The 26060-nt window shown below is 39.5% G+C and overlaps 1 protein-coding gene across 6 annotated transcripts in view; it reads right to left on the bottom strand.

The window, feature by feature from the left end:
• Positions 1 to 26060, bottom strand: part of PALLD (palladin, cytoskeletal associated protein) — a 321327-nt gene that overhangs the window by 153798 nt on the left and 141469 nt on the right. For all 6 annotated transcript variants that reach the window (XM_039541957.1, XM_039541961.1, XM_039541959.1 and 3 more), the window contains 2 exons: positions 12281 to 12400; positions 10076 to 10421 (listed from right to left, as the gene is read on the bottom strand). In XM_039541957.1, coding sequence (XP_039397891.1) covers positions 10076 to 10421; positions 12281 to 12400 — 466 coding nt within the window. The remainder of the gene's footprint in view (positions 1 to 10075; positions 10422 to 12280; positions 12401 to 26060) is intronic.

Here is a 26060-nt window from a genome sequence, read left to right as displayed (position 1 = left end):
ACTTTCGGGGTTATGTTATTCTTCAATAATGAGTGGATAATTAAAGTCACTACATAGCTGCACTATTCATAAAAGCCTGAATAGTATTTCAGACTAACAGTTGAAAGTTTAAGTTGTTTGAGAGAATGTGAAAGAAACCATTGAGAGAGCTGTGATAATAGTTATGGTTTTATGCGTCTTGTTGACAGAGATTAAAAACTAAGGATTGATTTTAAAATAATATGATGAAATAAGTCCTCAATATGCAGTATCAGATCCATCTGTCCACATCTGGCATTGCTACAGAATGGAGAGACTAAAACGAATCAGGATTAAGGCCATTTCTGAGATAAAATGGAACAGTTTCAGAAGACCTCTTATCTTTTCAAGGTGAGTATAGCTGAACTAAAACGACTGACTGTCATAGGTTGTACTTCTACAGTGCCCCATCGAGGGAGGACGGGTGCCCCTCTCATCACAGACCATACTTCTCTGGCTGTAGGCATTGCTGTAGAGCCGGGGTAGGCAACCTGTGGCACGTGAGCTGATTTTCAGTAGCACTCACACTGCCTGGGTCCTGGCCACCAGTCCGGAGGGCTCTGCATTTTAATTTAATTTTAAATGAAGCTTCTTAAACATTTTAAAAACCTTATTTACTTTACATACAACAATGGTTTAGTTATATATTATAGACTTATCGAAAGAGACCTTCTAAAAACATTAAAATATATTACTGGCACACAAAACCTTAAATTAGAGTGAATAAATGAAGACTCGGCACACCACTTCCGAAAGGTTGCCAACCCCTGCTGTAGAGCCAATTTAGCAAGTGGACTATGGTCATCTCTGGCCATAAGTCTTAGAGAGGTGGCAACCTTCCTTCTAGGCATAAAGCTCTCCAAAAATGGTAAGGGCAAACCAAATAACATTGTGGCCACAAAACAGTCTGGGTTTATCCAGCAGTTCCCCACAAGGTAAGAGGTCAATCGTCTCTGTAGAAGGGGTCCGAATCTCCTGGAGTCCAAAGGACCCAGGCTGAGTGCCCACAGTTCTAAACAAAAAGGGAAAAACAAAGTAAAAAAGGTCTCTCAACTTCTTCTGAGGTTCCAAATGGCAGAAGCTCTTCAGCTGTTCTTCTAGTAAACAGCTTTGGAGCCCTGTTCTATAGCTCTGGTTATCTCTGAGTACCACTCTGAGCTGGGCTTGTATCCTCCTTTTTGAGGAGCTGCCCCTCTCCAGGTTTGACAGGCCTCCCAGGTATACTGGGATAGAGCTGACTGTGCCCAGAGGAGCTCTTTAACTTATTCCTGACTGGAGTGGGAACCTGTCCCACCATACTACCATTATGCTGAAATAATATGGAACTTCATTAAAATTATTTAGCTTTTATATATACTTCTCCAAGTCATCAAATTATCCCAACAAAGTTATGGGAACCTACAAGAAAGAAGGAGCCTAAAGTTATCTGGTGATTCTCTAGATAAGAGACTTCTTTGTACAGCTAACAGACTTTAGAACTTTCGAGACCCAGTGACCTGAATGGATAACGCACAAGCTTGAATCATTTTTTCCATATGATGATAAAATATCCCAACATATTCAGCACCTTGTTCCAATATCTATTTTTCTGTACAAAATATTAACATACCTTCATAGCAAAATATGGACCCCAACAAGTAGGTATGAATTTTCAGACACTTATGTGAACATGCATTACATATCACAATTACCCCTTTTGACAGTGAGATGCTAACACAGCTTTTCATGGTGACCAATGTCACTGATAAAGTCAGCTAATATAAGTTAACTCTCATCAGTTGCATGCCTACTGCAAGTGTGCCATCGATCAAGGTTAAATCTCCTGGTACAAAACTCTCAAGAATCATTATTTTAGTTCAACACTTTAAAATGACCTTTGACAATCAATCATTTTCTTAATAGTTCTGTTAGCTGAATATAATCAGTTAAGTATTCCGTACTTATACAACTGCTGTATGTTGATTAGTAACCCAAGTAACAGAAATTCTACATACTTAATCAAGTACTGCAGCATACTTTGTGTCTCTAGTTTTGTTAAAAATTACCATTAATGTGGAAGGGAGAGAAGAGGAAAGGCAAAACCAAAACATTTATGTTAATCAGTAAAAGATATTTAATTGAAAGGAATTTGTATTGTAAACAGATCAAGTGATCAGGTCAGTATTCAAATTGTTTTTCATTTCATTTGAACCCCCCTCAAGTTTTGGATCATTACTCTTGTTATTGAACATTATATTGCAGTAGCACTGTAAGTAAATCGGGTCAGAGCCCCATTGTGTTAAGATAGTAACATATAGTCAAAGAGTCCCTGCTCCAACGAGATTGCAGTCTCAAAAGGCAAGACATAACAGATGGATGAGACAAACAAGCAGACTGGGATAGAACATTATTTTTTGTATGTAATGTTTTCTGTTTATCATGATCATCATTTTCATGTAATTAAAAGGATTTAGTATTTTCACCATAAAAATGTCATGTCTTTGTCCCCATGGTCCACCTGCTACTGAACAAATATTACATATATGTTTACAAAAATTGACTCCTGTCCAGTGCAGTGGTATATATGACCTGGGTTAATACTGAGACCCTATAACCTCAAAGTATTTCATGCTTTATCAAAACAGAACATACTAGCCAGTATCCTATTTGCTATGTGTACTTTGCTGTCTTTACTGGCTTTCAAACTATTAATAGTTTGAATCAAAACATTGTATAGCATACAGTTTAATTTAAAGAAAAATATGATTTTGGTATTTTCTGCTCAAGAAAAAGCCACCACTTCTCCCACTTTCTGCCTCACCAAATAAATCTTAAATGAGTAAACTATGCACTAAGTACATAGATTGCCACATATAGAACTTGCTTCAAGGACATGGATTTGTTTCAAACAATATCATACAAGAGATCTGAGACTGACATCTTTGTAATAGTTTAGAATCATTCAGATATATTCCTCATAAAAATAAGGGCTCTTGTCCCATTTGCTAGGTACTGTACAAACATATGACAAAATGGCTTATTAATATCTCTTGTGAGGAAAATATTAATTTGAATGACAATTTTTCACAAATCAGTGCTGAAATACTGATGTAAACAAATTTCCCAAAGTTACAAAATCAGTGGGTGTGTCAGAGATTAGAATCACTAGGCCAGTGGTCCCCAACCTGTGGGACATGACCCCCCTTGGGGTGGCACAGAGGAATGTTCTGGGTGGCACGGCAGGGCTCAGGCCAGCCTCCACGAGGGGCAGGGAGGGAGCACCACCCAGCCTTGCTCTGCCCGCAGCTCTGCTTTGGCTCTGCCCCCAGCCTTGGACCCTGGCTTCCAGCCCAGCCATGGCTCTGGCCCTGCTTGTAGCCACAGTCCCAGCCCCATGGCCCTACTCATGGCCCCAGTCCTGTTTTGGCCCTAACCCTTGGCCCTCGGCCATGGCCCTGCTCCCAGACCCGACTCTCTCTCTCTCTCTCTCTCTGTGTGTGTGTGGACAGGGGCAAAGGGGGCAGCAATCTAAAAAGTTTGGGACCGTTGCAGTGGGCACTACCATCTCTCTTATCTAACTTCTTGCTTCCTACAGGATAGAATATGACGTGTTTAGTAATAGCTTCTGCAACATCCCAGGTGTGAAACTTATCCTGCACTGTGATTTTTCTTAGCAGCAACTAATAGGTGATGTATATTTTATCGCATTAAGCTCTATTCTGAATACACTTGACACCAGACTGATGCAACTGCTATCATCATCACGCTTTAGGTTTACATTTCTTAGAATCAATTACCATGAAGGCAAGCATGTTGTAGCAGCGTTTAAAACACTTTTCTATACAGAAGACACCTACAGTAACTCTCTTTGGCATGACAACTCTTGCTTTGGACTCAGCTTGGATAGGTTAGTATTATACACTTATATGACTCTTTTCATATGCAAATTATAGAGAACTGGTCACGTGTCCATAGTTAATGAGCTCTGTTTTGAACCTAAAGCAGGGATTCAGCCTCACTGTTTTCCATGAAAAATGCAATGTATCTTTCCCAAACTTACAGTGCTTTCTCTGAGTACAGAGTAATAATGGTTTGCCTGAGAATTTACAAGTAAATCCTTTATGAGTTAAGTTTAATTAAAAAACTGGGTTCTTTAAGAAATTTAACATCTGTGTCAGTCTTTTCTTCATCCCAAATGAGCCTAACAGAATAGCGCAGACACTTAGAATCATAGAATATTAGGGTTGGAAGAGACCTCAGGAGGTCATCTAGTCCAATCCCCTGTTCAAAGCAGGACTTACACCAACTAAATCATCCCAGCCAGGGCTTTGTCAAGCCAGGCCTTAAAAACCTCTAAGGATGGAGATTCCATCACCTCCCTAGGTAACCCATTCCAGTGCTTCACCACCCTCCTAGTGAAATAATGTTTCCTAATATCCAGCCTAGACCTTCCCCACTGCAACTTGAGACCATTGCTTCTTGTTCTGTCATCTGCCACTACTGAGATCACAGCCTAGCTCCATCCTCTTTGGAACCCCGCTTCAGGTAGTTGAAGGCTTCTATCAAATCCCCCCCTCACTCTTCTCTTCTGCAGACTAAACAAGCCCAGTTCCCTCAGCCTCTCATCAGTCATGTGCCCCAGCCTCCTAGTTATTTTCGTTGCCCTCTGCTGGACTCTCTCCAATTTGTCCACATCCCTTCTGTAGAGGGGGACCAAAACTGGACACAATACTCCCGGTCTGGCCTCACCAGTGCCAAATAGAGGAGAATAATCATTTCCCTTGATCTGCTGGCAATACTGCTATTAATGCAGCCCAATATGCTGTTGGCCTTCTTGGCAACAAGGGCACACTGCTGACTCATATCCAGCTTCTTGACCACTGTAATCCCCAGGTCCTTTTCTGCAGGACTGCTGCTTAGCCAGTCAGTCCCCAGCCTGTAGTGGTGCATGGGATTCTTCCTTCATAAGTGCAGGACTCTGCACTTGTCCTTGTTGAACCTCATCAGATTTCTTTTGGCCCAATCCTCCAGTTTGTCTAGGTCAGGGGTTGGCAACCTTTCGGAAGTGGTGTGCCGAGTTTTCATTTATTCACTCTAATTTAAGGTTTCGTGTGCCAATAATACATTTTAACGTTTTTAGAAGGTCTCTTTCGATAAGTCTATAATATATAACTAAACTATTGTTGTATGTAAAGTAAATAAGGTTTTTAAAATGTTTAAGAAGCTTCATTAAAATTAAATTAAAATGCAGAGCCCCCTGGACTGGTGGTCAGGACCTGGGCAGTGTGAGTGCCACTGAAAATCAGTTCATGTGCTGCCTTCGGCACCCGTGCCATAGGTTGCCTACCCCTGGTCTAGGTCACTCTGGACCCTATCCCTACTCTCCAGCATATCTACCTCTAACCCCAGCTTAGTCATCTGCGAACTTGCTGAAGGTGCAATTCATCCCATCATCCAGATCATTAATGAAGGTCTTGAACAAAACTGGTCCCAGGACCAATCTCTGGGGCACTCCGCTTGATACCAGCTGCCAACTAGACATTGAGTTGTTGGTCACTACCTGTTGAGCCTGACAATCTAGCCAGCTTTCTATCCACCTTATAGTCCATTCATCCAATCCATAGTTCTTTAACTTGCTGGCAAGAATACCGTGGGGGACTGTATCAAAAGCTTTGCTAAAGTCAAGATACATCACATCCATCGCTTTCCCCATATCCACAGAGCCAGTTATCTCATCATAGAAGGCAATCAGGTTGGTCAGGCATGACTTGCCATTGGTGAATCCATGTTGACTCAGGGACTGAGCTCTCTCCTACCTCCCCTTTAACATAGCGCCAGTCTCACTAATATAGATCTTGAAACCCATAAGTCAATTGCAAATTAAGGGCCAGATTTACCAGTACATTTCGGCTGCTTTGGGCTTCCCTGGTGACGCAAAGCAAATGTAAACCTAAATCAACTGGCTTGGTTTACTCTGGTTAGTTTATTGTACTGATGAATCATTTCTCAAAAGTGAAATAATAAAAAAAAAACAATTTAAGATTAATACTACATATCATCAAGATGTTAAAAATATTGCAGGATAGCATACTCTTTGGGTTTCTTATTTAGTGCTAGTGTATGCCATTTTCAATAAATTTAAACACATTAAGGAAATTCCCTGCCAAAAAGCCCCCACACAAACAAAAACCTGCATTAAGGTGGTGGTGATGTTGAGAGTATGTGTCAGTAACATAAGAATAAAAAAACATTACAAGGATTCTGTAATTATCCCAAACCTGAGAGTTACAAAACCAGGAAATTCAGAGTAAAGGTTACACTTAAAAGAAATCCAAACATATTAAGGTAAGAAATGCACAGTTAAGATACCTTAACTCTGTCCTGTAGTGATGTCATGAAGGAGAAAAAAAAAGTGTCTTTTAATGTCAGTGCCTTAATAGTGTTGTTGTACCCATGTTGGTCCCAGGATATTAGAGAGACAAGGTGAGTGAGGTAATAGCTTTTATTGGACCAACTTCCAACCAAGAGTTGCTTGTTTCTCTCACCAACAGAAGTTGATCCAATAAAAGCTATTACTTCAGCCACCTTGTCTCTCTTAAGAGTGCATTTTTTTTAAATCTTGTTTGGATTTCTTTTAAGTCTGAATTTCCTGAGTTTGTAACATTTGGTTTTGGGATAATTACAACATCCTTGTAATGAGTTGGTTATTCTTGCATTATTAATACATACTCCCAACCTCATTTCCATCATAACATTTCTTTTTCTGGGAATATATATTGGGCTTCAGAGAATGTGAGATTTTTGCTTGTGAATACTATAAATCCAATGGCACTGGAAAATGAAATAATCATGTTAGCTGTTGGGTAACAGTTTTGTAGAATTATTTTACTATAGTGCCACAAGCCCAGGATATAAGACAGGGTGAGATCAGCTCATCTGGACTGGAGAAATGGACATGAATGTAAGGGGGAAAAGCTATAATTCTGGGAAACTGTTTTTCCTCACTGCTCTCTACTAATCTCCTGTATTTCTTGTATTTCTGTGGTGGTTATTTCCTCTCCAGTGGCACTGATGTTGAATGCCGATAACAAAAAATGCATAGTCTGCCCAAAGCAGTCATTTGGATACAATTATTTCAGATCTGAACAATTAAACCATAATTTTCAGTGTGAGGTTACTGATTAGACACAGGTTTTTGGTAGTCTGGATTTTATTTATGGTCTACCTCTATTTAATTGAGGTGAAGAGGGATGGGTGCATAAATGCACAGGAGAGCCCAGTACCTCAGGAAATATTAATCTTTAGTGAGCAGAGCAAGGGCCAAGAGAGTGGGCCAAATCCCTTTGGGCAATGTCACAGCTCCTGGAGACCAGTTGTAGCCCTCTTTGTATGGGGGCTATGACTGATCAATCCCAATATCTATAAGAAGAGCAACAATTGTCCAAGAGGTGGCCGAGTACTGCTTGTAAAAAGGTGGCACCAGCTGGAAATAGGCCTCTTCCTGCAATGCTCCCTTTCCCTGGCCATGAAAATACCACCTCTCTCCCCTTTTCTTTTGGGTTATTGCGTGCTGACTTCTATTGCCTCATTCCTCTCTGTTTGTGTGTGGTTGCACGTTGTACATCACACTAATGTAGTGTGTTATCTGTTTGTGTGGGTACATTCTCACTCCCACTCTGACCCTTGTATGCTGGGTAAAGGTGCTGGAGGGATGTAAAGTGCTCTAAAAGCCCTGAATCTGACTGGTGGAGAATTCTCCCTGTGCCAAAAGCAATGCAGCCAGCTGCAGGCTGTTTTTGGTGGACCCTTTTGCAAACCCTGGTGTAGGAGCCCAGATGGTAGGGGCATGAAGATTGGAGCTGCAGAATATAGTGTTGCACAGATTCTAGGGTGCACTGCCACCATAGGCAGCTCCCCAATGCTGTCTAAGTTATGCTGGGGACCACTCTGGCCCCCAGTGCAGGGCAGAATCAGCAGGGTGTAAAGGTGGCTTACAGCCACTTTAGCCCCTCCTCTCCCCCTACGTTGCAAGATCTGTGCTCCTCTCTTAGTACAACACAGCATCTCACCCCAGGGTTTAAAAACAACAGCACACATTCACATTGCACAAGCACACTTGGACTTTAAAGCAACTGTGCTGGTTTCCTCTTTCACAGGTACGGCCTATTTGCACAGTATGCATGGTGTCATGGTTCACTGACTTGATGTTTGTTTCACAGGGTCACAACTTTAGGCACCTGGCAGTGGCAGAAGAAGTTCTATTCCTGATGAGGGGAACTAAGTATTGGGGGATGGCACGAATCCGAAGTTAAGGGTAATACTTTTTCCTCCACAAATGAGACACTAATCTACCTCTTGTGGAAAAGAGGGCTGGATTCAGAAGACCTAACCTCTGATGGCTAGGCTGGGTGGCTTCTTGCAGTAGCCTGCTCTGGACTGTAGGCATTGGAATAACAAAAGCCTGGTAGGGTCTTGGGTTTAAACAGGATGTTTAAGCCTGGGACACTTTAGCATGTTCTGGGTTTGAGCATGAGAAGGTGTGAGGGAGCAGCTCAAGTCTGCTCTTACTTTTTCACATTTCATTTCAGCTAGGACAGATTGCCTCTAATGTTTGTCTCTGCCCTCAGTGGATCCTGCCACTTACAAAGGAAGGGAAACTAGAACAATGCAAACTATACTTTAAACATATGAGGAGATGTACGCTGAGAACATATGTCACAAGATGAAGGCTTTATTTTAGCAGGCTTACAAAAATTTTAGATTTAACAAAAGTTTTTCTTATAATGACTTTAAATTCCTGAATTTTGTATTGATACCATAATTTGAATATTCAGTTAGAGTTTGCAGCTAGAACATGTCATCTTATGAATTTCAGTATAGCCTTTCCTCCTCCAAATACATACCCACAAACACATCCACACCAATTAGTGAGTAACTGGAGAAACAAAAAGCCAAGTTCTTCTGCACCTGAACTGTGTGATGAAATTCTGGCTCAAAAAAGAATCATGATGTCATTCTAAAAACTTGTGCCTAAGCCACTCATCTTCCTTTTAATGACTACAAAACTGTTTTGTCTGCTTTTCAGAGACATGCAGAAAATAATTAGGAAGGTTATGTTTTTAATATACCAGCAATAGTTCTGACCATGAACTAAATACTGAAGGATTTTAAACTTCATGAAGGTAAGAACAGCTGTTGTAGCCTGCTAATCACTAGTGCTTAAGTTTCTCTTATTTACAGTCACCTGAATACAGTTAACACACATTATTTTGGACAAGCCACTACAAATAATGTTATCAATATTTCATTAGAGCAGTAAGTCTTCTCTGCATTCATAAACCATTGAACCACATCATTGCTACTTCTTTTTAGCTATATCATTTTTATAGTTAAATACAAATTTATTGTTTTTATAGACTATTGAACACAAGCAGAAACCAAATATCACTCACTTGATTCTACCAATGATTCTCAATGTGTTACTTCTCCTTGTTAGTACCTTGTTACAGGCCATTGATCAGAATGGTTCTTTTGGTTTTGGCCAGCTGTAAATTCACAAGTCACCATACCCATTGTAGAAAAAAAACTATGAAACACAGCACCCGGTAGACACAAGCTTTGCATGGCTGATGAAAACAGACACACAATTGGAAAAAATTTTGACTTTAGAACAAGCCCTGCATTACTTACGCTAGAAAACTCACTGATTTCTACTGAAGTCAATAAATTTTTTCCCTGAGTTTAGGTATAATTAGGTAGAAGTGATTGAATAAAAGACTAGAACACCAGCCATTAACCTGAATTTCTTTTGTTTTGCAGCTTTAACATAATATACCAAGAATAACAAAAGTTTTAATATCCTTTCATTTGGCATAATTTTAAAATGAACTACATGGATCTTCTTGTACTCAGCTGCTTGGGATTTAATCCATATCAATGAGAAAGACACATTAATCAAGGTATAGTCACAGTTCTGGCCATTATTTGTCTAAACACACAATGGTTCTAGGGTAGAAGGTTTGCTTTCAACAGCCAGCAATTTAGAAAGGAAGAATAAAAACCATGTAGAAATACTCACAGCTTTGGTTTGGCAAGGACTGGTGGTGGTTCCTTTGTGGGTGAAAGCAGGACAGCTGGAGCTGGGGCAGACTTATCACTACTAGCTTTGCTGTTAATCACTCCATTTGCTTCATGACTGGGATGGATGCCATTGGTTTTCTTCTCAGCAGAGTTGAGCTGAAACTGAACGGCTGCTATGTTGGGTCTAAATTCTGTGTTGTTCACCTGTTGGCTCTCTGTATGCTTCTTTGGAGGAAGCTCAAGAGAACTAATCTCAAGAACTGGAGGGGGAGGTGGGAAATGTTGGAAATCATCACTGTTGGATTCTCTTGTTGACAGCTCATGGCTAGAGCTTTCAGAGTTGGCTAAAACAAAAAGGAAGATAATCCCTGTCCAACAAGTCATATTCAAACTACATAACAGATACTTCAACACATATACACAGTGTGCTTTTAGTTCATTAATGGTGAGATCACTTCACTTTTGTTATATATCATAGCTACGCCAGCTGGATATTCTTTCTGAAGCTCTCACAATTATTCACACCAAATTAGATATGCTACTGACTATTCATTTCCTAACTACCCATGATGCAGGTGGAATAGTTGCTAGTTAAGAATGAATCATTTACAGTTATTCAAGGACAGCCACCTGAATGAATTGCCTGCATTGGAATTTTGTTAGCATTCACTGCACATATTCAACAACATACATGTGGGTGGTTAGTATACTCCAAAACTTAATTGCCTGCATTTCTGTTTTAAATTTTACATAAAACATAAGGATTTTATTTTCATTTTTGTCAGCTTAATTTCATCTATCTTCTTTTTGCTTCTGCTGCCATCTAGCCTCAGAGTTCTGATGTTAAGGAATCTGTCTAAACTTGGTTACATTATTTTTCTAAACCTATCTTGCATAGATAAAAATTATTATTAAGAAACTAAGACTAAAATGTTGGCACTCTCATGGTGTGTTCCATCTGAGTATGGCAACACACTTTGTAATATAGCTTCATCCATCAACTAGGTAGATATTTTCCCCACTTTATGGATGAGACACATTAGCCTCAAAAATGTGGGTGACTGGCCCAAGATCACACTGGACACCAGTGACAGAGCTGGAAATAGAACTGAGGTTTCCTAGCATCTCAGTCATTTGACTTAGTTGCAAGAAAATTCCCTACATGACCCACTAAGAAGTGTGCTCTAACAGGGGGGTAGTAAAGATCATATGGATTGGATTCATTTCTGTGGGTTGCTGGTTTTAGTACTGAGAACTTTTCAATAGACTTAAGTTTAAGTTCCTTAAATTTTTTTTATTTTTTGTATCAAGAACCAGTAATGGGCACATTCTAATGAACATAAATCACTGAATCATAGAAATGATGAGAGGTCATCCAGTTGAGCCCCACTGTGCCGAGGCAGAACCAAGTAATCCCTGACAGATATTTATCTAACCTGTTCTTAAAAACCTCCAGTGATGGGGATTCCACTGCCTCCCTTGGAACCCTATTCCAGAATTTAACTACCCTTATAGTTAGAAAGCTTTTCCTAATATCTAACCTAAACAAATAACAGCCTTTTGACTGGTTTGACTTCTGGCTTTCACACATTTTACTCCAGCTATTTATTCTTTAGGGTTCTATTTATTCAATCCCATTTCTACTTGATATTTTCTTCATAATTCCCTTGTGATGTTACTTTTTCCATGTTCGTATTGCTTTATAATCATCCCTTTCATTAACACTTTGGCTGCTTAAATAACATCTTTTTGTGTATTTTATTCCCCCGTGTTTTTTTAGGCTCAGTAAGCACATTAAAAGAGTGTTCACATGTCTGTCTGCACTGCTGCAGGAAGAGGCAACTCTGATTCAGCTGCAGCTGCTTGATAGTACTTGACCCTCTCTATTAGCAGCTGGATTTCTGGAAAAGATTTATGTAGGAGTCCATATAGCTCTTTTTAAAATGTCTTTCGAGGATAAATGCAATAGCCTTCCTTCATCTCCATTAAGGACAGCTTTCAGACTCAGAACGTAATCAGTCAGTGCTGGAAGACTCACACACAGATTGAACAGGAGATGCAGCAAGAAGTTGCCTAAACAAAATCTCTGTCTTGCAGCAACTATTTTCTACAAAGGAAGTGGCCAGATAACTGCCCAAATGTCATATACGTTAGACTAGTTAAGAATAGCAATATACAGTTCTTCTGTCCTTTTGACACATACCTGAGCAGACGGTAAGTTGTGCACTACTTGTCACTGACCCATATTCATTTGTTGCTGTGCATGTGAAGGTTCCTGCATCTTCAGGAAAAGTCTCTGCAATTACTAATGTACATATCTCTTCTAGAAATGAATAGAGAGGAACAAACCAATAATTAGCTACGTAAGATGTTGTACATGGAGTTGTGCATTTAAATATCTCAGTGCATTATGAGACAGATGGCTAAGGGTCAACCGCTAATCACTCAAAGTATATTGTTTTAAAAAATGGTTGTACATCCTGAACAGATAGCTATAAATCTGTGTTTTCAAAGGGGCCTAAATCTAACCATTTTTCATGCCCAAGTTTTTTCACACCCATATCTGTGTACTCAAAAGCTGATTTTTGTCCACAAATTGCCTTTGCATATGTAAATAATCTAACTATCCAGTTTCCATATGCAAACACAGCTTCTATTCTTTAATCCAAGTCATATCTAAACTTTTTTGCTTGAAGATTACAATACGCCCCCCCCGCCACACCTCCAGAATCTTGCATTTATAAAAATATAAGAAACAGCAAAATTCTTTGGCCTAGAACAAACCACTATAAAACAGATACACTTTTTAAAAACCCAAGATGACATTAAAAAAATACACAAGTCTCTCTCATTTGAAAAAATCAGTTTGGCTTGAATATTTAGCTCCTTCTATTGCTCCCTGATTTTTCCCCATACACTTGTGCATCTCTGATGACCCTTAACAAGCATACCATAGTTAAGATCTGGTCCTACTGAAGTCAACAGGAGATTTGCCATCAACGTCAATGAGACCAAAATTTGGCCCTGTACTGCCTAACTTCAGCAGGGCCAAAGTTGGAAAGCTTGCATCAAAGTCCAAATTTACCTTAAGTTTGGGACTGTTTAAGTCTCTATTTGAGCTTAGCTGCAGTGGTTATTTTACTATGGATAAAGTCTCCTTATTTTCATCACTTTCATTCACTGTAATGGTAATGTTTTTGATTAACTGAGCTATATTTTCAGTTTCTCCCAGAAAGTCACCCTATTTTATCCCCTATTGTAACTGTACACAATATAGTGAGCTATAAATAAAAGGGTGATACACTACTGATAATTCTTAGGGCAGTCAAGCGATTAAAAAATTAACCACGATTAATCGCACAGTTAAACAATAATAGAATACCATTTAACTATTTTGGATGTTTTCTACATTTTCAAATATACTGATTTCAATTACAACACAGAATGCAAAGTGTCCAGTTCTCACTTTATATTTATCTTTTATTACAAGTATTTGCACTGTAAAAAAACAAAAAGAAATAGTATTTTTCAATTCATCAAATACAAGTACTGTAGTGCAATCTCTTTATCATGAAAGCTAAACTTACAAATGTAGAATTATGCACCAAAAAAACCTGCATTCAAAAATAAAACAATGTAAAACTTTAGAGCCTGCAAGTCCACTCAGTCCTACTTCTTGTTCAGCCAATCACTCAGACAAACAAGTTTGTTTACATTTGCAGGAGATAATGCTGCCTGCTTCTTGTTTACAATGTTAACTGAAAGTGAGAACAGGCGTTCTCATGGCACTGTTGTAGCCAGCGTCACAAGATATTTATCTGCCAGATGCACTAAAGATTCATACGTCCCTTCATGCTTCAAACACCATTCCAGGGGACATGTGTCCATGCTGATGATGGGTTCTGCTCGATAACTATCCAAAGCAGTGCAGACTGACACATGTTCATTTTCATTATATGAGTCAGATGCCACCAGCATCTGTAGTTCTGGGTTCTGTAGTTTCCGCATCAGAGTGTTGCTCTTTTAAGACTTCTGAAAGCATGTTCCACACCTCATCCTGCTCAGATTTTGGAAGGCACTTCAGATTCTTAAACCATGGGTCAAGAAATCTCACATTGATACCTTCTTTGCGTTTTGTGAAATCCGCAGTGAAAGTGTTCTTAAAATGAACAACACGTGCTGGGTCATTATCTGAGACTGCTATAACATGAAATATAAGGCAGAATGCAGGTAAAACAGAGCAGGAGACATACAATTCTCCCCCCAGGAGTTCAGTCACACATGTAATTAACACTTTTTTTTTTTAAACAAGCATCATCAGCATGGAAGCATGTCCTCTGGAACGGTGCCCAAAGCAGGAAGTGGCACACAAAGGTTTAGCATAATTGGCACATAAATACCTTGCAATGCCGGCTACAAAAGCGTCATGGAAATACCTGTTCTCACTTTCTGGTGACATCATAAAAAAAGAAGAAGGCAGCACTATCTCCTGTAAATGTAAGCAAACTTGTTTGTCTGAGGCCTGGTCTACACTAAGGGGGGGCGTGTCGAACTAGGGTACACAAGTTCAGCTACGCAAATAGCGTAGCTGAACTCGAAGTATCCTAGTTCGACTGACTTACCTGTCCAGACGCGGCGGGGTCGAACTCCGCGGCTCCAAGGTCGACTCCGCCACCGCTGTTCGCGGTGGTGGAGTTCTGGAGTCGACTGGAGCGCGCGGGGAGTTCGAACTATCGCGTCTTGATTAGACGCGATAGTTCGAACTCCGAGAAGTTGAACTCACTGCGTCGACCCGGACGGTGAGTATAGACCTACCCTTAGTGATTGGCTGAACAAGAACTGAATGGACTTGCAGGCTTGTAAGTTTTACACTGTTTTGTTTTTGAGTGCGTTATGTAACAAAAAAAATCTACATGTAAGTTGCACTATCATGATAAAGAGATTGCACTACAGTACTTGTATGAGGCAAACTGAAAAACACTTTCTTTTATCATTTTTACAGTGCGAATATTTGTAATAAAAAATAATACACTGATTTAAATTCCAACACAGAATACAATATATATGAAAATGTAGAAAAACATCCAAAATATTTAATAAATTTAAATTGGTATTCTATTGTTTAACAGTGCGATTAAAACTGATTAATCGCAATTAATTTTTTTAATTGTGATTAATTTTTTGAGTTAATCGCGAGTTAACTGTGATTAATCGACAGCCCTAATAATTCTACAATAGTTTCTGGAAGTAGATTTAAAAATCCCAATTTTGCACAGTTCTCATGGATAGTTTTATTCTAAGGCTGCTCTAGACAACTGGGGCAGGTCTACACTTAAAATGCTGTGATGGTGCAGCCGCATAGCTGTAGCGCTTCAGTGAAAACACTACTATGCCAATGGGAGAGCTTCTCCTGTCGGCACAGTTAATCCACCTCAACAAGAGGCATGTGAAAAGGAAAAGCTCTCCTGTTGTCATAGTGCTGTCTACAGGAGGGATTAGGTTGGTATAACTGCATCACTCAGGGGTGTGGATTTTTCACACCCCTGAGTGACATAGTTATACCAACATAAGTTTGTAGTGTAGATTCAGCCTTAAACACTTCCTTTCATAATACCCATTTTATAATACCTCCCCATCCCTCCACACAGGTAATTGACTATTAAACACATACCACATTTTGAAAAGACCCTGCTTCAAAGGAAACAAATTTTACACTCTAATGTAGAACTTTGCATATTCATCTGATTACCAAATACTACAACTGACAACCCACAGAGTTGGAAAAAGCAGCAGAATATTGAATTTCATATGGGAATTAGTGAATGGAAAAGAGCAGTAAGGCTGGGTCATTTACTAAAGCCTTCTCTTAGGTTAAATAATGAAGCTTTGGGAGTCATTCTTAAAGTTTCATTGAGGGCAGCCACCCAATGTTTCAATCAAAATTAAATGATTTTTCCTTTTTAAAATTATCATGTATCCAAAGACTTCCTGTGTTGGAGATAGGCTGAAAATGGATGACTAATTAAAAGTTTGGCATAGAATTTTTATTTTTTTTCCAGACAGTAGAACCCCCCCCCTTTTGGGGGGGGCAGCACAGAACACTCATTCTGCGTAATTGCAGTAAAGGTGTCTGGTTGTACCGTGGCATGCTGGATTTTATCGTACCCAGATGAAGATTAATGACTCATGAAAGGTCTTATCAGGTAAGTAATGGGTAACACAAGCATCGTTTTGAACTTCTGAGGTCAGACTTTTCCGAGTCTTGGTATGTTTTAGGAAGTGGACAGTCTAAGTAAGTGTATGCTATATTGTTAACTGCACATGAATCCAGAAGGATGTAACAATCCCTTGGAATGAAATTTGATATGGAAACCATGCTACTTAGTTTCCTGTTAAAGAACAGAACAATTCCAAGTACTGAGTATTTCAGTATAACAAATGGAAATGGCAAACACCATATTTGTCATTCATGTGTTACTGGACACAAAGATACTAGCCATCTAGCAGAATTATCTTATTTCTGTAAGTGCTTATATAACAATACAATTTCTTAAAGTGATTAACAGAGGAAGCACTGAGAATTTACATCTCAATAATGGATTGATTTAGTTTACTATGTATTATACCATGATACATTTTATTTAAGTAAAATATTTGCAAATACTACAGTGCATTAATAATAAATCTCATATAAGGTAACAGTTATTACTATATTTTACAAACATACTATTTCTGGGCCGGGTGATTTGACAGTCAAATAGAATTGTGTATTTTTGATGTTCCATTATGAGAAAAGCATGAGAAAACTGACCAAAGCTAGGTCACAGTAGCTTCAAAACCCCCTAATCTGTCTAATTAAAAGATATTTGAGGTTTAAGAAAACTGACATTGGTGTCAGTGGATTTGTTCCCCAAAACCAAGACTATTTTTGTCCCACCAAGAATTCTTGCAAAAGGATTTATTAGCAAATATTTGTATAAAACACTGGAGTAAAATATAAGTTCATTGTATCTAGGAATTAGGCAAATAACTCCCATAATAGAAGCTGGATAGCTAGTTCTCTGTGTATTTAGTTAAGTTGTAAATACTGATCTTGTGCAATTATTTCTTTCCCTGTTGCTGTGTTAAATAAAATCCAGTGATTTGAAGTAAATAATGTCTGTTCTATTTCCAGCAATCAGCTGACAAATAATTTCATCACAGAAATGTGTTCCAGAATGCAGCTCTGAAATGCTCTTCTCAAGGCCTTGAACATATTTAACACTTGACTAAATGAATACAAAAGCATTCTGTTCGCTGAAACATGTAAAATGCTGAGGCAAGCAAGCACTTGATTATTTTGTCAGTTGGATAACAAGAAGGGTTGTATTTCACAGGTTGATCTTTTTTCATTTACTGCATGTGAGACAGAATCATCATAAGGGAGAACTAAATGTAGCTAAGAAACCCCTCACCCCTGACCATTATGTCTGCAATTAGTATATTTTTATTAGATCTTTAGGGAACAAAGCTCTACCCATGTCCATGTTAGTATTTCTGTTTTTAGTGTTCTGGTTCTGGAGCATTTTTACTAATTTCTCCCTGACGTAGTGTTTTTCAGAGATGAGCTTCCCAGAATGTGTGTGCACATCACATGAAAGGTGACACTTTTCTTTGATCTGCAGCTTTGATTTTCAACTTTGATCTTCAGCTTCCTCCATTGTGATGCACACGTAATCCTGGGAAACAAAGAGTTTTTGGCCATGATGCAATGTATAGAGCAACAGCTCTATGCATGTCATAGTTCCAAAGCCACAACAGAGTTTGCCATTAAAAAAAAAAAAAAGAGTGGGTAAGCACAGGGGTCATTTTCTGCACTGTGAAAAACCTGTCGGATGTAAACCTATGTCTTATTTCTAGTCTTGGTCCTTTATGCTCTGAGTCACCGCAGACTAAGAAAGCAATGCACTCAACAGGTCCCTTCTAGTAAATTGGGAATCTGTCTGGAAGGCAGGGAGAAACAAGTAAGTGTAGAACAGAATTAAATTGAGTGTGATGAGAAACCACAGAGTTCCAGCAAAGACAAAGAGGAGCCTCAAATAAAAACAATAGATAATATTAGCTCAGTCTTGTGAAAACTCTGAACATTTGGTAACAAAAATAATGAAAAAGTTAGTTGACGCCTTCTCTTTTATGTAGGGTATTCTGATCACCATTGCTGCACCTCCCTCCCACCTACACAGCAGTTCCAGAGTGATTTCAGCCTGTATTCTCATGAGCTCTAAAATTAGAGATTAAAGCTTTACACCAGTGTCAAGATTTCAGAAGACATGCAGCACTGACTAACTCTGGAGATAGTTCATGGGATAGGAGCCACAAAATATTTGGTCAGAACTTAACTGAGGAGAGGTGTGATGGTTAGCAAAATGGTACAGTTTAAGGGCCTGATACCTTATGAGTACCAGAATGAGAAAACGGCTGTTCATTGTGAGAAAACTCAGAATACAGATTCTTAGTGGTGTTGGGCTCTTTACCAGATAGGACAATATGTTTTAACCATACCAAGCACCCTCTGCCAAACTACCCCTGGAAACAACTTAATTCATGAATATTTTAATCAAGACAAAATAACGGTCTTTTTTTGGTGGCAGCATAGAAAAAAAAGTCACCCCCTAGGAATTAGCCACCAATGCTCTTGTGATGATCAGTTTTTGGGTGAGGAGAAGCTAGTGTTTTATTAGCACAGCGCTCTACTAATAAATACCCAGATAATGTGAGCCCCATGCAGACACAAAACTATCTTATATATAGATAAAAAAGATGAGAACTTACAAGAGAACAAAGGGGAGAGATCAGATAAAGTTTACCTGGCTAGGCATGCATATTTTTTTTTATACTACTAATTACATCTTCTGTTAATGTTTTTTTTTTTATTGCACCATTATTTTAATGTTTTTTTTTTTTTTTTCCTCTATTGTGTTTTTTTTTTCTTTCTTTTATTTTACACATACATACATTTTTTCTTTTTTTTCTTTTTTTTTTTTTTATTTTATTCTTCTCTTCACACTAGTTTGTTGTAAGATTTCTCTCTCCTACTTTGCCACTGTCTCAATCTATGCAGAGAGTAACTCCATTATGCCTAATGTGCATGGAGATGGAAGAATCTTAAAATTTTGGATTTCACAAAGAGTTGAGAACATTCTGAAAATAGAGAGCTGTACATTTGTTATACAATTTTATATATAGTGTCAGAGCCTGTACTGCAGCATAATTTGTAATTGACAATTGACTATTAAAACATGCTAATAGGTTATAAATACTTCACAATAATTGCTATAAAATGTATTTCCAATTATAAAGTCCCTAAGAATATAAAGAACTGGGAGTATAAAGAACTGGGAATATAAAGAGCTGACCTGGGTATGGAAAGCACCAACACGCCAGCCCAGCCTGAGCAGTATGATAAGGACAAGGACAGAATACAAAATACTGCAGATATACTGGGGTAGCAGAGGACAGCTGGCAGAAGAAAACTGAGGTAGTGTTAGTAGGGAGATGGATCAGAGTAGCAGGGAAAGCTGGGCTTCTATTATCTCTAATCCAATTATAGTTTCTCTCTCTAATCTAGTGATAGCTTTAGTTTATTTTACATTTACCTTTCATTTCTGAATGTTGAATGCTGTTGACCTCCTGTTCTCTTTTCTTTTACATAGTGAAGAGCCAGAACCTTAGCTGGTGTAAAGTGAGATAGTTCTTTCAACTTGGGTGGAGCTACTCCAGCTGGGATGTGCCCTATAATGTGTATACTCATTTACTGAGAAATGGTTGTATTTTAAGTTTCACCCAACTATCAGAAAGAAAAGACCGAATTTTGGGGCAGTACTGTTACATTTGCATTACTTTTTCAGTTTCAAACTTAATGCGGCCATATTTGGAAATGTTGTACAGGGCTATTTCCTATCATGCACCCTTGGGCTACTTTAGCAAAACATGAAACCTAGACTGAATGATCCAAGATATGTGATGTCTATCTTCTCAGAGGTTTTTGGTCAAATTATGCAGCATTGTGCTTTGAAAGATTTTATGTGCAGCAATTTTCTGGAAATGCAAGAAAAATAATTTTATACAGTTTTCTTCTTACATGCCTTTAGACAATTGTCTTACAGTAATTCAATACAGTTTGTGGCTGGCTCCAGACAGCTGAGTAATGACCAAAGCATCAACAGCTGGCAAATGACTCTATGGGCTTTTTTTCCTATCCCCATGCAGACTGTTTGAAGGATTCAATCAGCATAAAGTCAAAATGTCAAAGAAAGAAGTACAGAATAGGTAATTTGACAAACTGTGATGTTGGCCCTAAGTAATCTGACTAGTTATTAATTCACAAAACAGTCTGAAGAGATTTGTGATGCAGGCTGATTTCCGTCTAGACAGAGAAAGGAGTGTAAAACACATTAGGCAGATAGAACATAACAATGACAAGAAAAACCTGTTTCACAGTCTCTCAGCTGTATGAATTTATGGAGATCTCTGCTCCTATTTCATTATTATTGACCTATAAACATCTAGGGCTCACTGAATTTGTATTGTAAGGTTTTTAAACACAGTTGGACACTAGCTATATAACAACACATAGGATATGTGTAGCATCAAAATATTTCAATAAATTGCTGAAACTGCTGCATCCACCTCAAATTTTCAAGTACTCCACATACTAACAGGGTTTCATAGTTTGTGAGCTTCCTCACACTTTACTCAGTTCTTGTGCATGTTCTCACTGCCTGCATTCAGCAGCAGTTGAAATTTGATTGCTTATGAGCCATTTCTTTCACAGGTATTGGGTTATCTGATTTTCTAGAATCTGCATTGCAACACAAAGGATCCACTGTATTTCTGAAATCAATTCAACTGCTCATTGTAAAACATGCAGTAAGGTTCCTCAACTCTGAAATTCTGCTTCTCGCACAACAGGCAAAGTTAAAGTTCTCCCTGTTTGGACAGATCCTGCTAATTTAAGTTGTATTCCCTATACACAGATAGTGTTTGATGCTGCACTCCTGAAACCAGTGGAAGCTTTATCATTAACTTCATTGGGTGCAGAATCGGATCCACTGTGTGGAATATCACTGGGAATAGTAGAAACCAGAAAAAGCTAGTTCAACAATGGTACATGCAGAGAATCTCACGCGGACATCAACGGGAGGGAGTTCCATGAATAAAGCTGGCCAGACACGGAAACGAGAGCATTCTGCACTTTCAAAGTGATGGTGTAGTACATTCCAGAGAGCTGGGGAAGAGATCGTCTCCTGAGTCAGAATCCCTCTTACTATTTTCCCATCTTTATACAGGTAGTAGTTTTAAAATAATACTGACAGTAAATTAGTATTTATTTTTAATTATTACAGTATTCACTTCCTTTCAGTTGTACTCTACTTATATTTTAGCTATTAATAATGCCACCACCACCTAGCTCTTTTAGAGCACTTTACAAAGGAAGTGAGTATCGTTATCCCCATTTTATAGATAGGGATACGGAGGACCAGGGAAGGGTAGTGACTTTCCCAGGCTCACTCAGCAACTAAAGGCAGAGACAAGAGTTGACCCAGTTCTCTTGAGTCCCAGTCCAGTGTCTGTCTTATCCAGTAGATCCTCACAGTCTCCTAAATATAAGATAATTAGCTCATATAGCACTATTCATCTTCAATGAGTGGTTAAAACTGCTAAAATATGCAGAGACTATCACATCAATGAAAGTTAATTCTGACAATTTTAACTGGATGTGAAAAAAGCAAAAGGGAGATTTGTTGGTGAGCTGTAGACTTTCTAGAAAACTTTGCTTTAAGTTTTACTTGCTTCAGAAACCTTGAGATGTGCTGATGGGGTGAGTGAATAAAAGCTACATTTAGGAGATACAAAGCAGACGACTTGGTAGTAGAGAAAAGGGAAGCTACTTATGTACAGTAACTGGAGTTCTTTGAGATGTGTTATAGTATGCACATTCCACTGATTGTGTGGCATCCACCTCATGTGCTAGAGATTGGAGTCTTTTTGGCCAGCAGTACCTAAAGGGGGTGCATGCACTTTTCAGTTCTTCTGCTCTGCTGCGAGGGCGTATAAGAGCCAAGGACGACCACCCCCTTTCAGTTCCTTCTCACTACAGAATCTCTTAGGATAGGACTCTGAAGAAGGATGCAAGGGTGGGATGTGGAATGTGCATACAGACAGTACATCTTGAAAAACTCCAGTTTCTGTAAATGTAAGTAACTTCCCTTTCTACTTCGAGTGATTGTCCATGTGCACATTCCACCGATGGTGACTCCCAAACAACTATTATATTATGGAGGTAGGAGCTTGAAGTAGTTAAAACAATTATGGAAGGCTTCTGTTAAAGGCACGTTGTCATGAACGTGTGCATTGACACCCAAGTAGCATCCTTTCAAATGTCTGATACAGGTAAGTTTCACAGTGATGTGGGCTGACATAGCTTGTGCTTAGGTGGAGTGAGTTCTGATCATGGATGGTGAGTCTATCTTGACTACCTCATAGCATATTTAATGCAATCAGAAATCCAGTTAAATAGTTTGTGAGATGAAATTACTGACCCTTACATCCTTTCCATAATACAAACAGTCTTGGAGATGTTCTAAAAAGTTTCATTCTATTTAGGAAGTAAGTAGGCCATGGCTCTCCTCACATCCAACACATGCAGTGTTGCCTCTAATTTGGATGTGTGAGGTTTTGGAAAGAATACTGGTAAGTGTATTGGCTGATTGAGATGGAAATCTGCCACTACTTTGGGAAGGAATTTATGATGTGTCCTCATTCCTACTCTATCCGGGTGGAATACTGCAAACAGTCATTAGCACTTGAATCTCTCCTCTTCCAGCTGAAGTTATCACTATCAAAAATGCCATTTTAATTGACAGGTGCAGCAGGGAAGAGGAGGCCATTGGCTTGAAAGGTGGTCCCATGAGGGCTGCAGCTCTAGGCTCAGGTCCAAGGAGGAATTGGTTCTCTGATAGGTGGGGATTCTTTAACTAGGCCTTTCAGGAATCTCATCACTGTCATATAACAAAAGACTTTATAGTCCTCTACTGGTAGATGGTGGGTTGATACTGCCGCTGAATGTACCTTGACAAAGCAGAAAGACAGGTTCTTGCTTTTGAGTTCAAGTAAGTAGTCAAGAATCTGAAGGATTGAGGAGTGATGTGGAATCAATTATTTCTGAAATTACCACAATGAGAAAATGCTGTCCAAGTTGAAAGATAAGTTTGTCTTGTTGATTCTTTTCTACTGCTTATCAGAACTCCTCTAACTGGAGAGGACCAAGCCTGCTCTACTGACAACATCTGTATGAGGCCTCCATATGAGGTGCAGGAATGGTATATTTGGGTGTTGGATCTGACCCTGGTTCTGAGATAACAGATCAGGCAGCAGACGTAAGGTCCTGTGTTGAGCTACTGAGAGTTCACCAGATCTGTTAACAAGAAGTGTCTGGGCCATGCTGGAGCTATGAGGATTAGCTTGGCCAAGCCCTCTTTGAATTTGTGGAGCACTTTGGGAATTAATGAAGTTGAAGAGTAAGCATACATCAGAACTCCTGACCATGGTACCAGGAATGTGTCCACTATAGATCCCTGACTCTGTCCTCCTTTTGAGCAGAATTGGACAGCTGCATTTGCATAGATTGGCAAAAAGGGTGTGATGATGTTTGCCAGTATCCTCTTTTTGATTTCCAACCCATGATTTGGGAGAAAGCGTCTGCTGAAATTGTCCACTCTGCAGTCCAAGTAAGCATATTGCCGGTAGGTATATTCAATGGTTGATGTACCAATTCCAGAGTCTGATTGCTTCCTGGCAGAGTGAGGAACATCTGGTCACATCTAGTTTGTTGATGTAAAACATGATTGTTATGTTGTCATCATTATTTGGACCAAGGGTCCTGAGATTAGGGGGAAAAAAATCTCACAGGCCTTCTGTACCACTCTAGGAGATTGATGTGCATGCTTTGCTTTCTCAGGGACCATAGGCCCTATGTTGTTAGTTCATCTGTACAAGCACCACATCTCTGTAAGGATGCATCCATGACTACTGTTGTGGAAGATACAGGTACTCTGAATGGGACCCTCTGCCTGCATTTGATGGGTCCTTTCACCATTTCAGTGAGAATAGGACCAAGGGTGGGATGGAAACGGGCTTGTCCAAGTGATGTTTGGAGGTTGTGTAAACAAACTTCGGCCAACCCTGCAAGCATCGGAGGTGAAGTCTGGCATGCGGAGTAGTGAATGTTCAGGAGCCTACGTACCTTAGGAGGGCCAGGCATGACTTTACATTGGTGTTTGGATTTCTGTCTAGCTGAAAAAGAAAGGGAAGACAGATTCTCAAACCTGTCTTGAGGAACAGGAGGTGATGGAGTCCAGGATTGTGCCAATGAATCCATTCCTTTGGACTGGGGTTAAGCTCAGTTTCTCTTTGTTGACTTTCAAGCCTCACCTCTGAAAAGGTTGAGTGTGATGGAGATGGCTTTGGGGGTCTGAAGAGGCAATTTTCCCCATAACAGCCAATTGTCTAGGTAAAGATACATGTTGATGTTTTGTCTTAAGTAAACTGTTGCTAGTGATTGCACTTGGTGAATACCCTTGGTGCTGTGGAGTACCATCTGGTATTGGTAGTGGTCCTGTACCACTGTAAATCTCAGATACTTCCTGTGGGGAAAAATGATGGAAATGTGAAAGTATACATACTGAATTTGAGAGGTGCAAATCAGTCTCGTGACTTCGGTGTGATGATTATTGATGCTAGGGTGACCATCTGGATTTTTAATTTGTGAATGAAGGTGTTGGTGTTCTGCAAGTCTAGGATGGGTTTCCAGCCTCTCTTTCTTCAGGATTAGGAAACTGTTGCTAAGGAAACCTTCCCTGTAAGGAACCCTTCTACTGCTCTGAGAGAGGGGCAGGAGGACCTTGTGACATAGTAGATCCTTGTGAGAAGGGTCTTTGAAAAGAGACAAGGAAGGAGGTTAGGGGTAGGCACTGTAGAAAACTTGATGGAATAGTCATGTGTTATTGTATACATATTGGTAAGAGACCCAGTATGCCTGAAGTGAGCTAACAGTTTTCTGAAGGGGAGGTCATAAATTTCTGGAGCTGATGGAGGAAGGACACATCCCTTGACCATCCCATCAAAATGAATGCTTCTGGGACTGAGAAGATTGGGAAATTTGTGGTGGAGCAGTGGGTTGTCTTCTCCTATGGAGATGCTGTGGTTTCCTGGGTTGTTCTGAAGACCTTTGGTAGTAAAAGAATTACTGGACTGGTCTCCATGAGGCATACTTCTGTTTCATTTGTTTCCCCTTAAGAACTTGTATGTACTCTGAAGGAAAAGAGGGTGTCTCATGAGTCCTTCAGTGTGCTGAGGGTCAAGTCAGTTTTAGAGCTGAACAACATGACTGCTTTTAAAGGTAAGTCCTCTACCACTGTTTGGACTTCTCCATGATGCCAGATATATGACAACAGCCATTGCCATTGAGCTGGCAGCCATATCCACTGCATCCAGTGCTGCTTGAGACTTTCTGGCTAGAAGCTAGCCTGCATTATCTAACAACACATAGTCTTTGTGACTGTCACTCAGAAGGTTATCTGGGAAGCAAGCAGTCTTTCTTGTATGCAGAAATTGTATCTGGCTAATAGGAACTCATAACTGGCTACACAGAACTGTACGATTGCTGAGGAGTAGGCTTTCTGGCCAAGTAAATCTAGTTTCTTTAGTTTTTTTTCCTTTGGTGTGGATCAGAATTGTTTTGCCTCTTTGTTTACCATAGCAATTACAAAGGAAGATGGAGCATGACGCATGTAAAAGAATTCCACACCCATAGGTAGGCAACTGATACTTTTTATCTGTGCTGGGGGATGTAGTGGTACAGAAGCAGGTGTCTGCCACAAGATTCTGGCTGGATCCATGATGGTCTCATAAATTGGGAAGGCTGACTTCCCTACTGCAGAGGC

The sequence above is a fragment of the Mauremys reevesii genome, linkage group 5 (assembly GCF_016161935.1).
Source record: "Mauremys reevesii isolate NIE-2019 linkage group 5, ASM1616193v1, whole genome shotgun sequence".
Taxonomy (NCBI): Eukaryota; Metazoa; Chordata; order Testudines; family Geoemydidae; genus Mauremys; species Mauremys reevesii.
The sequence above is the reverse complement of the archived record's forward strand: the minus strand, read 5'-3'. Positions and strand labels throughout refer to the sequence as shown.